We start from the raw sequence: 13,497 nt of genomic DNA, 5'->3' as shown, positions 1-13,497 counted from the left end.
TTTATTTTTTCACATCATAAAGGGCCTGGGGCTTTTGGTATGATTTCCACTTCTTTCTCTGATTTTCCAGTTTGGAAGTGATCAATACTGACTTGCTAATATTTCCATTATCCCCATACTTTCAAAGATGCTTTCCACGGGTATGGTCAAATAGGACCCATTGTAGCTCCAGTTGAGAGTCTGGTAATTTCGCCACCAGTACTCACTTCAGAAATGTTTTAATTTTCTAACCCTAATGTGAGATTTTCCAACCTGAATGTCTCAAATAATTTTACAAATGACTACTCTTCACATTTACAACCACAAACTCAAAGCTAATATTACTGATTGGCCTATCTCATGTAAACACTTCCAAGGAAACCATTCATTTTCCAATTCTTCAAAGTTTACTTGTGGAAATGACAATGTAAAAGAATTCAAGGTGGCCTTGGGACTTAGAACACATTCATGCAAATTTGTTTTATGTTCCGTTTGTTGTGGAGAGCTAGAAAGCTGAAGATACTTGTATTATTCTAAAATTTTCGTTAGTGACATGCTAGTATCTGCCCTCATGGCCAGAGAAAAATATTGGAAATATTTGATAGATGAAGGCAAAGGCCAAATATATTATTTCAAGCATCTGCTTAATGGAAGGTGAAGATTTTCAGAGTTAAAGTGCAGAGTATCCAGAATGCTCATCAGAAAACTCCAGGGCCTTCCTGTCAATCAGATAATAATTAGACAGTTTAGAGCCTAACACTTAACCTAGGAAATCTTAATGATCTCAGGTCCAACATCACCTATTCAAAACTGTCTCTGCCTTCTTCAATCTAAATTACGTGTCCCCAGGACCCCTAACTGTTTTCTCATAGTATTCTGTAGTTCCCCCCAAAGTATTCACCACAATTTGCTATTAAATATCTCCTTGTATGTACACCATTTAATGTCAGTCCTCTCCATGCACCACAAGCCACACGAGGGCAGAGACGGGCTCTGTTTTTATCACTGCTCTACATCCAGCATCCAGGACAGTGGAAGCGCTGTGTACATGTTGGTGAATTAATGAATGGACACTTCTGCACTCTAAAATAGAATTTCTATTCCAGTTTCTTTACTTCCTTGTCCTTGTCAAGCAGCATGATCTAATTTGAAATTGGCTACAGTGAGCAGGAGAACTTCTCTCCTTTGTTTAACTTCCTAAGAAAACCTTAGGCAAATGATGTAGTCTCTCTTGACCCCAGGGAAAGGAAGGAGAACAGGAGGGGAAACGCAGTGCCAGACCTGTCTAAAGAGAGAGGCTTTCAAAGTCCCATCCAGGTATGAGGTATGATTCGTGAATTGTGATCATATTCATGATCAGAGAGTATGACCTTTTCTCTCTAGGACAGTGGTCGGCAAACTGCAGCTCACGAGCCACATGCAGTTCTTTGACCCCTTGAGTGTGGCTCTTCCACAAAATACCACAGCCTTGGAGAGTCTATTTTGAAGAAGTGGCGTTAGAAGAAGTTTAAGTTTAAAAAATTTGGCTCTCAAAAGAAATTTCAATCGTTGTACTGTTGCTATTTGGCTCTGTTGACTCATGAGTTTGCCGACCACTGCTCTAGGACATACAATTCTGACAGTGGATTGATGCAGCATATTGGGAGGCAGCGAAAAGAGCAGGGCCTGGAGTCCTGGGTTTTAATTTCGGTCTTTGAAAGTATGTGACCTTGGGCACGTTAGTTAACCTCTCTCTGCCTCGATTTCCTTACAACTAAAATATTAATTTGACCTCCATCATAGTTATTGGGAGAGTTAAATGTGATAATACACAACAAGCATGTATATCACTTGGAGCCTGACACAAGGGAGCATTCCATACATTGAATTTATCATTAATACGATAAATAAGAACAAAATATTCCCATAGGGCCAGTTTTCCTAAAAAGTGGAAATATTACCATCTTCAAAATGCTTGTCAGAAAACCCATAAAGACAATAAAAAAATAAATGGAACAGTTTACTACTTTCTGAGGTGACTTCTTCAGATCTGCTTTGACAGATCATGATGCTCTGGACAAAGGGAACTGGATGACAACCGAATGGGGCGCCTGTGCAAATGCAAACCAATCCCTGGAGAAGAGGCTCTGTACATAACACGGGCATCCCCTACCTGGACCAGCTGTAGCAGGTAATTCAGAACATCATCGTCCTCCAGGCTCTCCAGTTTCTGAACTGCAATGGCTCTTACATTTTCATCCGAAAAGTTGCAGTCCAGGAGTTGCATTGTTAGCCCAACATCCAAAGCACTTTGATCCCAGACCTCCCTTCTGGCTAACAATTGGTATGTTTTAGCCACCATTTCTTGCTGTCCCCATTTCACTGAGCTAAACAGCTTAGGATACGCTTTTGGATGCTTCAGGCTTTCATATCTGAAATGCCAGAGCAATTCTTTGTCTTCAGCTGTGAGAGGGTTAAGTGGATCGGTGGCTATGATCGCCTCCAGTTGCTTCCGAAGCTGGTTGGGCATTTCCGCTCGAACCCGGTCCCCTTCGGGGTCAGAGGTGGGCCGATGCTTAGGCAAGGCTATTGGGTGGCAGTAATTGTCCAGGAGAATGCAGATGGACATGGAGCTGTCCTTGTCTGGGTTGGTTGCAGACGTGAGCTTGTCAGCGTTGAAGCTCCCTTGGTCTTCCCCCTTCCCGGATATCTGCCACATGTGGAGCACGTATTCCCCGTGGCGCAGGAGGAACCGGTGGTCGATGAGCAGCAGGTTCACATAATAGAGAAGCTGAGCTTTGCCTTTGGACTCGGGACTGGGAGTCTCTGCGGAGGCCTTCCCGGAGAGCGCTGGGGCTTTGCCGCAGTAGATCTGGAGGTTCAGCAGAGCCCCTTTGGGTAAGTCTTTGATTTTGATACTGAACTCAAGCCACACGTTCCAGAGCACCTCCTCCGTGAAGGGTTTGGGGCTGGTCCTCCTCTGGCAAAGCACCTGCTGCCCGTGCTGGATGTTTGCCTCCACAAACACCGTGAGGTCAGCGTTCCGGGGCAGCACAGGGATATCAATGCCTCTGATTTTGACCCTGAACTTGCGGTCACAGTCCCACAGGGACACGGTGAACACGCTCTCGTGGTCCTTCCCGTGGATGGTGAGCTGCTCGTGATAGCCGGTGACGCCCGTGCAGTCATCCACCAGCGGCCACTCCTCTTTGCGCACCTCGTCCTGGGCGGGGTCCGGAGGCGTGTCCAGCACCAGGTGGATCTCCTCCCCGTTCTTGAGGCAATGCCTCACCCACTGGAAGTTTTTGAGGGGCGTCTCACCCACCAGGTACTCATCGCGGCCACAGACGCGCAGCACAAAGTCCTGTTCGCTCTGGCTTTCGGGGATGTCCATCAGAGACTTCTTCTTGGCCATCTTGGTGAAGAAGCTCTGCAGGATGGTGGCCGGGGTGTCATCGGCCGAGACCTTGATGGTCTGGCTGGTGGTGCTGCGGTGAATGACGATGAAGATGCAGTTGTTGGCGATCTTCTTCCACAGGTATTCCGGGAGCGGCTTGGAGGTCACCCAGGGGTGCATAGCGTAGAGCTTGGGGTCGCGGCCAGCCACCTCCGCCATGCGGGGGGTGACCAGGCGGCGGCGCGTGAACTCGAGCTCGTCGTCGTGCACGTTGCTGACGTCGGTGACGTCATAGCCCATGAGGGCGGTGAGCTGCCGCTGGAAGGCCAGCGTCTCCTCCGAGGGGCGGTGCCGCTGCACCACGTGGATCTGGCCGGGGCTCCTGTGCAGCACCTTCCAGTAGCGCAGGCAGTCCAGCGTCTGCACCACCTGGTACTTGTCGTAGATCTCGTACCACTGGCCCTTCTTCTGGTAGAGCAGCAGGAAGTGGTCGGGGCTGAGCCGCTGGTAGAAGTCGGCCGCCGCGCTCGTCTCCAGCGCGCGGAGCCACACCTGCGCCTTCATCTGCTCCACGTTCCCGTGGCCGGCCACGTGCAGCAGCGCCGTCTCCGGGGTCTTGCTGGCGCGCTGGCTGGTGGGCAGCACGAACTCGATGGGGATGAGCTCCATGGAGGACAGGCTGGCCGCGGAGCCGCGCGGCTTCATCCTCCGGCGCCTGCGGCGGTTGTCCTCTCTCAGAACCACGGGCTGCTCATTGCTGCTCTCCAGCTCCATGCCCTGCACGACCTGGGAGCGGAGAAACAGAGGGCTTTGTCACGGGGGAAGGCACTTTCCGGTGCGTTTTGCCGTGAGATGGCAGAAGAAGGGGTAGAAGAATGACAGGGACGTGCTTTGGAGTCGGGACCCATGCATCCTGATCCCGCCACTTAGGATCTGGTGACTTGAGCTAGTTAACCTCTGAGCCTATTTCCCATCTGTCAAATGGAGTAGTTAATACAGCCGAGGGTGGAGGTGAGAATTAAATAAGGTAATATATATACTTGCTCAGTATGGATGATGGGTTTATGGGGGCTCAGTAATCATTCTCTCTACTATCATTGTGTTTGAGAATTTAATTTGATAAAGGAGCTATGTAAGGCACTCATCCAGCATGGTGTCTGACATATTATCATGACTCAAAGTGGTACTTGTTTTTAAGCACACTGAAAGGCATGGGTGAGTAAAACAGTCCCGTTAAAGGATCAGCTCCTAGTTTGCAAGAGGCACTGTGAAATGCTAACACACAGCCTCTTTGAAAACAGGCCTCTGACTTATTTCCTCTTTGTTCGGTCTCACACTTCTTGGGACCCAGACACCTTACCCAGCCTCACGTCATGTTCTCTGTGTTCAAACTTTCTGGTTCGGGAATCTACTTCCTGGTCAACTTCCTGTCTTTCTTTTCATTATTTTTTTTTTTTTTTACTAGTTAGGAAAGGTAATATCAGAATCAGTAGTTTCAACCAAGAACATTTGCAGTCATTCAACATTTTGAATCATGAAATTCTGGTTGTCATTGCTATATTAGGACAGTGTCTTGGGGGAGTCACCCAAGGCAGCACTCTCTTAATAGGAACATTCAGGTAGTTTTAATTTTGTTCCAGTTTATTCCATCTTCCTCTGCGTTAGACAGTGGAGAAGCCATAGGATGGAAGGAAGGATTTCTGGGTTACAGTTACCTGCTGTTTGGATCCCAATTCATTATTTAACTTCTTTTTTGCTCTAATATTTTCATCTCTATCACAAGAATTCAAAAGTTTCTTCTCATCAGTTTATCCACTTTTGCTGTAAATCCAGGATGTCTCAAAAAGTATATACACACTTTAACAGCTGGTAGCTCAATTTTGAAAGTGAAGTGTATTTTAATAAACACTGCCTTTATAATTATTCTAAGTGTGTGTGTACATTTTTGAGGGACACCCTGTATTTAAGGAGTACCTCCCCTGCGCAAAGCATTTAAGTATAAATTGGACACGCTGCAGTAAGACACACTTCAAATAATGATTGAAATGCTAAAATACTAAGTTGAAATGTAAATAAGGTATTTTTATTTTAATATTTAGTATCACTGTTGTAAGATATTATCTTTTAAATAAGAAACAACTCGTGACACCAAAATGTTTCAGAAAATATCATTTACTCTCTTAAATGACTAATGTTGAGGAGACTCATAACTACTTATTTCTTTAAGAAATAGTGGAGCATTTGACAGACAGCCAAAAGAAGAGTTTGATTAAAAGATAAGGAAGACAAATTTGATTAGAGCCAAACTTCTGTTCAAATCTTAGCTTAAAGTTACTTTTAAAGCCAATATCCTCTCTCAAAATATTATGAAGTTCTACTTAGTAAATGCATGAAACCAACTGTCCCAATTCACTGTCTCTTGCGGCTTAAAACAACCATTATTTGGTCTATAATGTTGCTACATTATAGAATATCTAACAAAGAAGAGAACTGTAAGCTATATCAATACTGACACTTGAAATAAAATAGGTCTGAATTTAGGCAGTGTACACATACACAGCAATAACTTCGGTCTCAGTGATCCCAAACAGTCTTACAAGATACAAAATGCAGAAGAAAACAGGCAGACTGAATACTCACTGCTCTCCTTCATGGTCGAGGTTATGAAGCGTTCGCCTTTTAGAGAAGACGTTAGAAACACTGATGAGTACAATAATGGCCAGGCATGCACTGGTAAGACTGTGAAGCCTGGCAGGGACAGACTCCGGTGTCCTTCTTCCTCCCAAATAAAAACAAACAAACAAACCAACAAAAAACTGATGCACCTGCAAAGCTATTGCTGGAACCTCGTGGATATCCACTCATATAGGTTGCACTAGACAACGAAACAGAGACCTTCAGGGGTAGTATCGGCTCAAGAACCGACAGCAGTTCCAGATAAAAATATTCTAGCTGAGAAGGAAGTGTCACTATTCAGAGTCAGACCCAACAAAAGGCAAAAAATAGAAAGGGCAAAAAAATACCTGATAAAGCAGTGGAGGTGATGCTGCTGAAGGATCATTTGTTTAGTTTCTGAAAACAATAAATTCGAACCTACCCAGTGTGCCTCTAAACTCTTCCGCTTTTCTGGGTCTCCCTCCGTATCCAGATGCAGAGGAAGTGTTGCAGTTACCAGGAAGGAAGTTTTAACCAAGTTGATTATACGTGTGATTGCTCATTTTAAAAGTGTCACAAATGCATTTCCTGTTAATAGCACAGAGAGTGGAGCACGAGCGTGAGCCGTGTTTACCATATTTTACACTCTTTGAACTAATTTTTTAATAATTGTGAGAGGCTGAAACAAATTAAAATTACATAGATCCGAACAAAAAATACACATTCATGAGACATAAACACATGAAATATTTTCTAGCTAGTTCTAAGTAGAACAGGCTTTACAGCCACAGCATTATAGAGAAACAGCCTGGTGGGAAGATTTTTAAGAGCCAACTTAAATCCTTTAGTCCTGCAAAGCCCATTCAATTAATTTTCCCTCATGGGAATTCAAATGATCCCTTGTTCATACACTGTACCTGAGGGGTGGGAGAAGAGAAACTAGTGATCTCAGAGACTGAGTTATCAAGCTCAACATTTTCAAAAATGAGGTCTGGAGCTCACTTCCTTAGCTTGGTGAGATAGTTCTCTATTTTTTCAGAGCATGTAGGGTCCAAAAAAATATCACTGGCTGAAATAGAAAGTACAGTGAGTGAGTGTGTGTGTGTGTGTGTGTGTGTGTGTGTGTGTGTGTGTGTGTGTTGGGGTGGACACTTACTGTGGGCAATTATTGCAGACAAAACAGGAGGTTTTTAGTTTCATGGGAAAATTAGGGAGCTGAGCACTGTCACACAATCAGATAGGTAGTCACTGGAACATGGCTCCTGATTGTCATGAGAGTCAAGAACCCCTGGAAAAGCCATCCTAAATAAATTTTCCCAAGCACACTCAGATCCTGAACCAGTGTTCTCTTTTCTCCATCCCAGGGTTCCTATACCAGAGTTCATCCTCCAGCCTGGGTTATCATGGACTCCAGTTGATCCCCAAGGACAACAGGTAGGATGGCATTGGCCTCATAGGTATATAATGAAAAATTCTCTGAATCACTCTGACATCAAGATCAATGATTGATATGATATATCTCCTTTCACATAAGTCCCTCCGGTTTCAGCTTTCCACAAATTATACTATAATTGTTGATATCAGCAAACTATTAAATTCAAAGGCTGTGTCCCCAATATTTAGAGGGAACTTATTAGCACCCCAAAATATATTCCTATGTAGAAATACTCCCTTAGGAGGCTCACAGCTTGAGAAGTCTCAAAGCTGGCCCTTTTGTTTGGTTCTGAAGGAGGGACCAAAGAGTCACACTGCAGGAGCTTGCCAAGATGTGCGTCAGACAGAGAATGTGGGAGGGCTCATTGGGGTAGGTGGGCTGGATGGGAGTTTGTGGCGAGTAGGGCTGACCACAGAGGGACCATGAGCTTGGCCAGCTCTGTTCTCCAGACAAGTCAATAGATTCTGTCCCTCAACAGATTCTTTCCCCAGCTCAGTAACACCAAGGAGCCAAGTCCCAATCTGACACCACACACACACACACACACACACACACACATGCACACACACAGACACACGTTATTTCAGAAATGCTAGACTTAGTCTCTTGGGTCTCCTTGCTGCTCTAGGAACTACTCAGCTGAGTTGAATTATGCAAAGTTGTCTGTTCTATGACTTAACTTGCAAATACTTCAGGCTTTATTGGTGATTAGAGAATAAAAGTACCCTGCTCTTCCCCAAATCCTAATATAGTCACGAAAATTTGACTACATGTAGTAAATGTTCCAAGGGAGAAACAATGGCCAGTGTCTCCTTCCTCTATGTGGATACTTCCTCCATGGAGAGGAATGCTTTACTATTAGAGCCCCTTTTGTCTCCAGGTTTTTTAGGTTAGAAGACCCCTAGAACTCATCATTATCCTGTTTTATCAATGTGTTTCTCTCTTTTCTTCTTTTGTTCTCTTCTGTGAATCTCCATGCATCTAGTACCATGTTTTTACATCAAGTAGTCATACACTACACTGTATGTAATTTGGAAAAAATACAATCAAATAGTCTGACCTTCTATATCACATGCACCTATCACAGGAACGTGAAGATGGAACAGATTAGAGAATAAGAACACAGTTAGATGTGTCAATGGTCAATAAACAGATTAAGAATGAATTGTTTGCTATGAGAAAGGATCTTTGTTATGGCCTTCAGAGAGATTGTTTGTGGTCTAGCTGGAGAGATAAGACACATAGATGGAAAAAAATAAGATGTGCAATATGATAGGCCAAGTGGTTTAAGTATATAATATTTGTTACATACTACAGTGGTTTACTGAAGTAGGTCACTTTGGGTGTAATAACATTTTTTTAAATTATGCAGGAAGAGACCCAGGATTTAAGGCAATAGGGAAAGTCTTTAAGCCAAAAATGTGAACAAACAAACAAACAAACAAACAAAACAGTTCAAGAAATAGTGAATGGATCCATTTACTGAAATGGAGGGTTTGTAAAAGACAACAGTAGAAGATATGGAAAAGACATGGAAAGATAGGCATGTGCTTCCCAAACTTATTTCATGTCTCAGCACATGTAAATAGTAACAACATTTGTATGGGTGCAATGAACTGCCCCCCCCCGCCCCCACCATTCATATATTGAAATTCTAACCCCCAATGTTATGGCATAGTAAGTAGGGCCTTTGGGAGATAACTAGATCATGAGGGTGGAGCCCTGGTGAATGAGATTCATGTCTTCATAAAAGGGACCTCAGAGAGCTCCCTGGCCCTCTTCCTGCCACGTGAGGGTACAGATGTAGCTGTCTGCAATCCAGAAGAGGGCCCTCACTGGAACCTGACCTTGCCTGTACCCTGATCTCAGACTTCCAGTCTTCAGAACTAAAAGTAATAAATTCCTGTTGTTTATATGTCATTCAGTCTGTGGCACTTTGTTATAGCAGCCGAACTCACTGTGACATTGGGATAAAGTGAAGAGTCTCCTCAAAGCTCGAGATAAGGTCTGCATCCCCAAGGGCCCTCAACCCCTTTGGGGCACATTGGTTGGGAAGCTGTGCTCTTGGTTATTGCTCCTGGGTAGGGTAGCAGTCTTAAGTCATGTGTGTATCTCAGCTTGAAAAGCACTAGAATCCATCTTGTCATGTATTTTTTAGTTCAGTCTCAGACAGCTTATACAATGTGAGCAAAAAGACTAAAAGGCATTTTAATCTACTCCCACAATTTAGTTGACCTTCATACCTCGCTTTGTTGTCTGGACATGAATGCCAGTCTTTAGGAAGCTTTTTGGTCTGTATCTGGTCTGATGAAAGAGAAGCATCCTGGTACTGTAGAATATCTAGCAATCATCAGACCTGGGTTTACTTCTAATCATTCTCTGGGCCTCATATATATGCTAATTCATCTCTTTCAGCTTCCTAATCTACCAAAGGGATAACAACTACCCTACTTATCTCACAGGAAGTTGTCATAAATCTCCCATTTTTAATGAAAAGTAAACTCATCTATTCTCTATGCAAGTTGTTGTGTTGGATATGCTAGAGGACGTGCAATCCCGGGTGTCACATACCAACACAACGTTCAGAGGAGAAGAGGCATGTCAGCCTGTATGTTTCTTTTTCAGAGAAAGGAAAACTTTCGCAGAAGCCTTCTGGGCCCTCTCATATCTCTGGCCAGAAGTGGGACAATGCCCATCTATCTCTCAGCCAATTACTGGGAAGGGGAAAGAATTACATGAGTGTTTGAGCTAATTGGGATCTTCCCTGTTGAGTTCCTGGATGGCAGAAAAGGGTGGACACCAGAACAAAACTTTGTTGATACGGCAGAGTAAACACTTCACAACTTTCTGGAAAAAGTTTTTCCTATAAATTGATTTATAAATATCTAAATTCCTTAGCATGACACAACAGACCCTTTATGATCTATTCCATATGGTCTGTCCTTAACTCTTAGCCTCACCCTCCAAATTGCTTCCATGTTTGAATTAAACTGATTTCTGCTCTCACACTTGTGCTCTCCACACCTCCGTGTCACCACGTGCTGCGTCCTCTGCTCCAACTCTTCCCCTTATTCTTTTCTCTCCTCTTGCTCCCCCATTCCCTCCTCCCTCCGCCATTTGAGCAACCCCTCTTCTACTCACTTTGCGTAACCTCCTCTGGGAGGGCTTTCTGGTTTAGGGAAGCACAGGGTTAGGGAAACTTTCCTGCATTAGTCACCACCACCACCAAGAGCAAACTCTTCCATAGCACTAGCTGTGTGCCTTACATTGTCCTAAGCACTTTAATACATTCATTTACTTAATCCTTGCAACATCCCAAGGAGAGGGGCACTATTATTATGCCCGTTTACAGATGATGAAAGTAAGGCACCAAGAAGTCAAGTGGCTTGCCCCAGGTCCCACTGCTGGTAAGTGGTCATTGTCATAGCACTTCTCCCAGGGGAGACTAGCTGTTTACACTTCCTCCTCCTCCAGCCTGTGAGCCCTTGGGGACAGTGACTGCTCTATTCATCACTGAATTCCCCAAGGCCTAACACGGTATTTGCCACATACAAAGCGAGGGCCTCAATAAACATTTGTGAAAAGGATAGTTTGTATGGAATCTCTCTCTTTTTTTTAAAGTCAGTTAGTTGCATTTACAGGAAGCAGTGGGAATATTGGCTGATACTCCTAAAGGCCCAGATCAACCCAAACCCAGGCATCCCTTCTTTCCCATCTAACCACCAAACCCAAAGCCCTGCAATCTGCCGCCTCCTGAAACCCTAGAATAGGAAACTTGGAAGGGAAGTGGTTGGTGTGCAGTGTGGAACGTGGGAAGGAATCCAGTTTGATTAGCATTATAATAAACTATGTAAGGAACAAAGACTGTACCACAAGCTTGTGATCAAGAACTCTGCCATATAATCGTTACACAGACTCATCTCTGGGACCTTGTTTTTACAATGATTGGCAGACTATCAAGTATTTTTATCTAACTATCTACTTACACAGCTACCTAATCAGCTACCTCTCTCTATCTACCTCTTACACACATACCATAATACTGACAAAACTGTTGAAATAGTGTTTCCAAATCAAAGATGGAATTCATCCGTGGGATTTTTCCTGTTCAAGGGCATTGCAGAGGGTCCTAAGAGAGAGGGAACCTTAGACCTCTTGAATGGAGCCTGCTCTCACAGCCTTGGTCCTGAGGCCCTGGGGCGACATCAGAATAGAAGCTGCCTCTTAAGTCTTTACGTGGAACATTGTTCTTTCCAAAGCCCTGGGATCTTGTCTTAGAGTCTGACAGGAATCACATCCCACTGGAAGGGAGCCAAGAGGATTCCCTGCCTCTGCAAGTCAGAAAAAGGGCGCCGGAGTGTTGACTGGAGATAGGTAGGGGCACGGGGTGCTGGCCCTGAGCCAAGCTCTTCCCTTGCTCCAGATGCAGCGAGGCCACAGCCTGCAGGGCTTTCTTTTGTGGCTTGAGGGAACCTTGCCAGAGGCACCCGGGCCTCCTGGAAGGCTGTCCCCGAGGGCCAGGGGAAGTGTGTGTGGGGGGTGGGGGTCTCAATGGGCTCTGAGGGAGGGCTGGACCAGTGGCTTGGATCTAGGGCTGTACCCACCTTGCTCTGTACCTAGGAGGAATTTTCTTCTCCTCCAAAGCTGCAATACCCATTTCATGGGTCCTCTTTTTAAAAAAAAATTAGTTGACATACAAAATTATATTAATTTCCAGCATACAACATAGTGATTTGACATACTCTTTACCATGTGATCACCACAATAAGTCTTGTAACCATCTGTCACCATATAAAGTTATTACAATAATATTGACTTCCCTATGTTGTACATTACATCTCCATGACTTTTCTTTCTTTTTTTATATATATAACTGGAGGTTTGTAACTCTTACGCCCCTTCACCTGAGAATTTTCTGCAGATAGGATGTGTCTCAGTGAAGGCAAGAGCCTCTGGAGTCTGCCCCACCCCTTGCCTGGGCAAGAAGCATTCTGTGGCAGTTTCTAAACAATTAGGAACAGGGTGAGAGTAAAGGTGGGGCTAGAGTACATCTATAGAGCTGGACTTTCTTTTTTTAGATTAACAGCTCTATTTAAGTATATATTACATACCATCCCCTTCAGTTTTTGTTTTTTTTTAAATCTTCATTCGAGGATATTTTTTCCATTGATTTTTTTTTTTTTAGAGAGAGTGGAAGGAAGAGAGAGAGACAGAGAGAAACACCGATGTGAGAGAGACACATCGGTTGGTTGCCTCCTGCATACCCCTGACCAGAGCTGAGAGCCTGCAACCGAGGTACCTGTCCTTGACCGGAATTGAACCCGGGACCCTTCAATCTGCAGGCTGATGCTGTGCCCATTGAGCCAAACCGGCTAGGGCCCCTTCAGTTTTAACCTGTCACAGAGTTCTTTGAGGCACATGCAGAAGTCCTAATGTATTCCTCAGGGTATACTGTGTAATCACCAGAACAAAATTTCAGTGATTTATATCTTTCTTATATCACAGTCCCAATCTGGTTGGGTGGGATGGCACTGTTTTAAGCATTTATTCAGGATCCAGTTCCTTCCAACTAGTGGTTCAGCTCTCCCCGTGGGCCTTGAGTCCTCCAAGGCTGGCTGGGAAATGAGCCTATCTGTGTGTCCAGCGGGAAACGAAAATAGTTCCGCAAAGCCATAGTATTATGTTTGCCACAACGTATTAGAGATGATAGGGCTTTGATGAGCATGATAAAATTTAAGTGCCATTTTATATCTAATTTCATGCATTATGAATTATTTCTATCATGAGACACTTAGAATATGGCCTGTCAGCCTTAGGCAGTCATTGACATAGTGCTTATATCTTGTTTCTGTGGCGGTTAGTGGGTTTTACAAAACCAGAAACTGGCAGTCCTCCCTGCTGACTACTCCAAACTCCTCTACGGTAATGCAGTTCTTCCTTCACTTGCTGAGAAATTCTCTTCTAATCAGGCAAAGCAATATTCCAGAGAATACACATAAGAGAATGGAGAGAAATAGTAAAAAGCTGAAGAATTGCACACTGTGAAGGCCTA

At 44.2% G+C, this 13,497-nt stretch overlaps 1 protein-coding gene across 2 annotated transcripts in view; it reads right to left on the bottom strand.

The window, feature by feature from the left end:
- The window catches only part of PIK3CG (phosphatidylinositol-4,5-bisphosphate 3-kinase catalytic subunit gamma), a 36,828-nt gene extending 30,366 nt beyond the window's left edge, over positions 1-6,462 (bottom strand). The window contains exons 1-2 of one of the 2 annotated variants that reach the window (XM_079785342.1): positions 6,379-6,462; positions 2,132-4,141 (exon numbers count right to left, since the gene is read on the bottom strand). In XM_079785342.1, coding sequence (XP_079641468.1) covers positions 2,132-4,129 — 1,998 coding nt within the window. In that variant the 5' untranslated portion in view covers positions 4,130-4,141; positions 6,379-6,462. Of the gene's footprint in view, positions 1-2,131; positions 4,142-5,995; positions 6,051-6,378 lie in introns of those variants that run through there. The other variant, XM_079785341.1, reaches the window with a different exon arrangement.
- Positions 6,463-13,497: the final 7,035 nt, after the last annotated feature.

Source organism: Cnephaeus nilssonii, assembly GCF_951640355.1.
Source record: "Cnephaeus nilssonii genome assembly, chromosome: 12".
Taxonomy (NCBI): domain Eukaryota; kingdom Metazoa; phylum Chordata; class Mammalia; order Chiroptera; family Vespertilionidae; genus Cnephaeus; species Cnephaeus nilssonii.
Note: the sequence above shows the minus strand (reverse complement) of the source record. Positions and strands in the feature narration are given on the sequence as shown.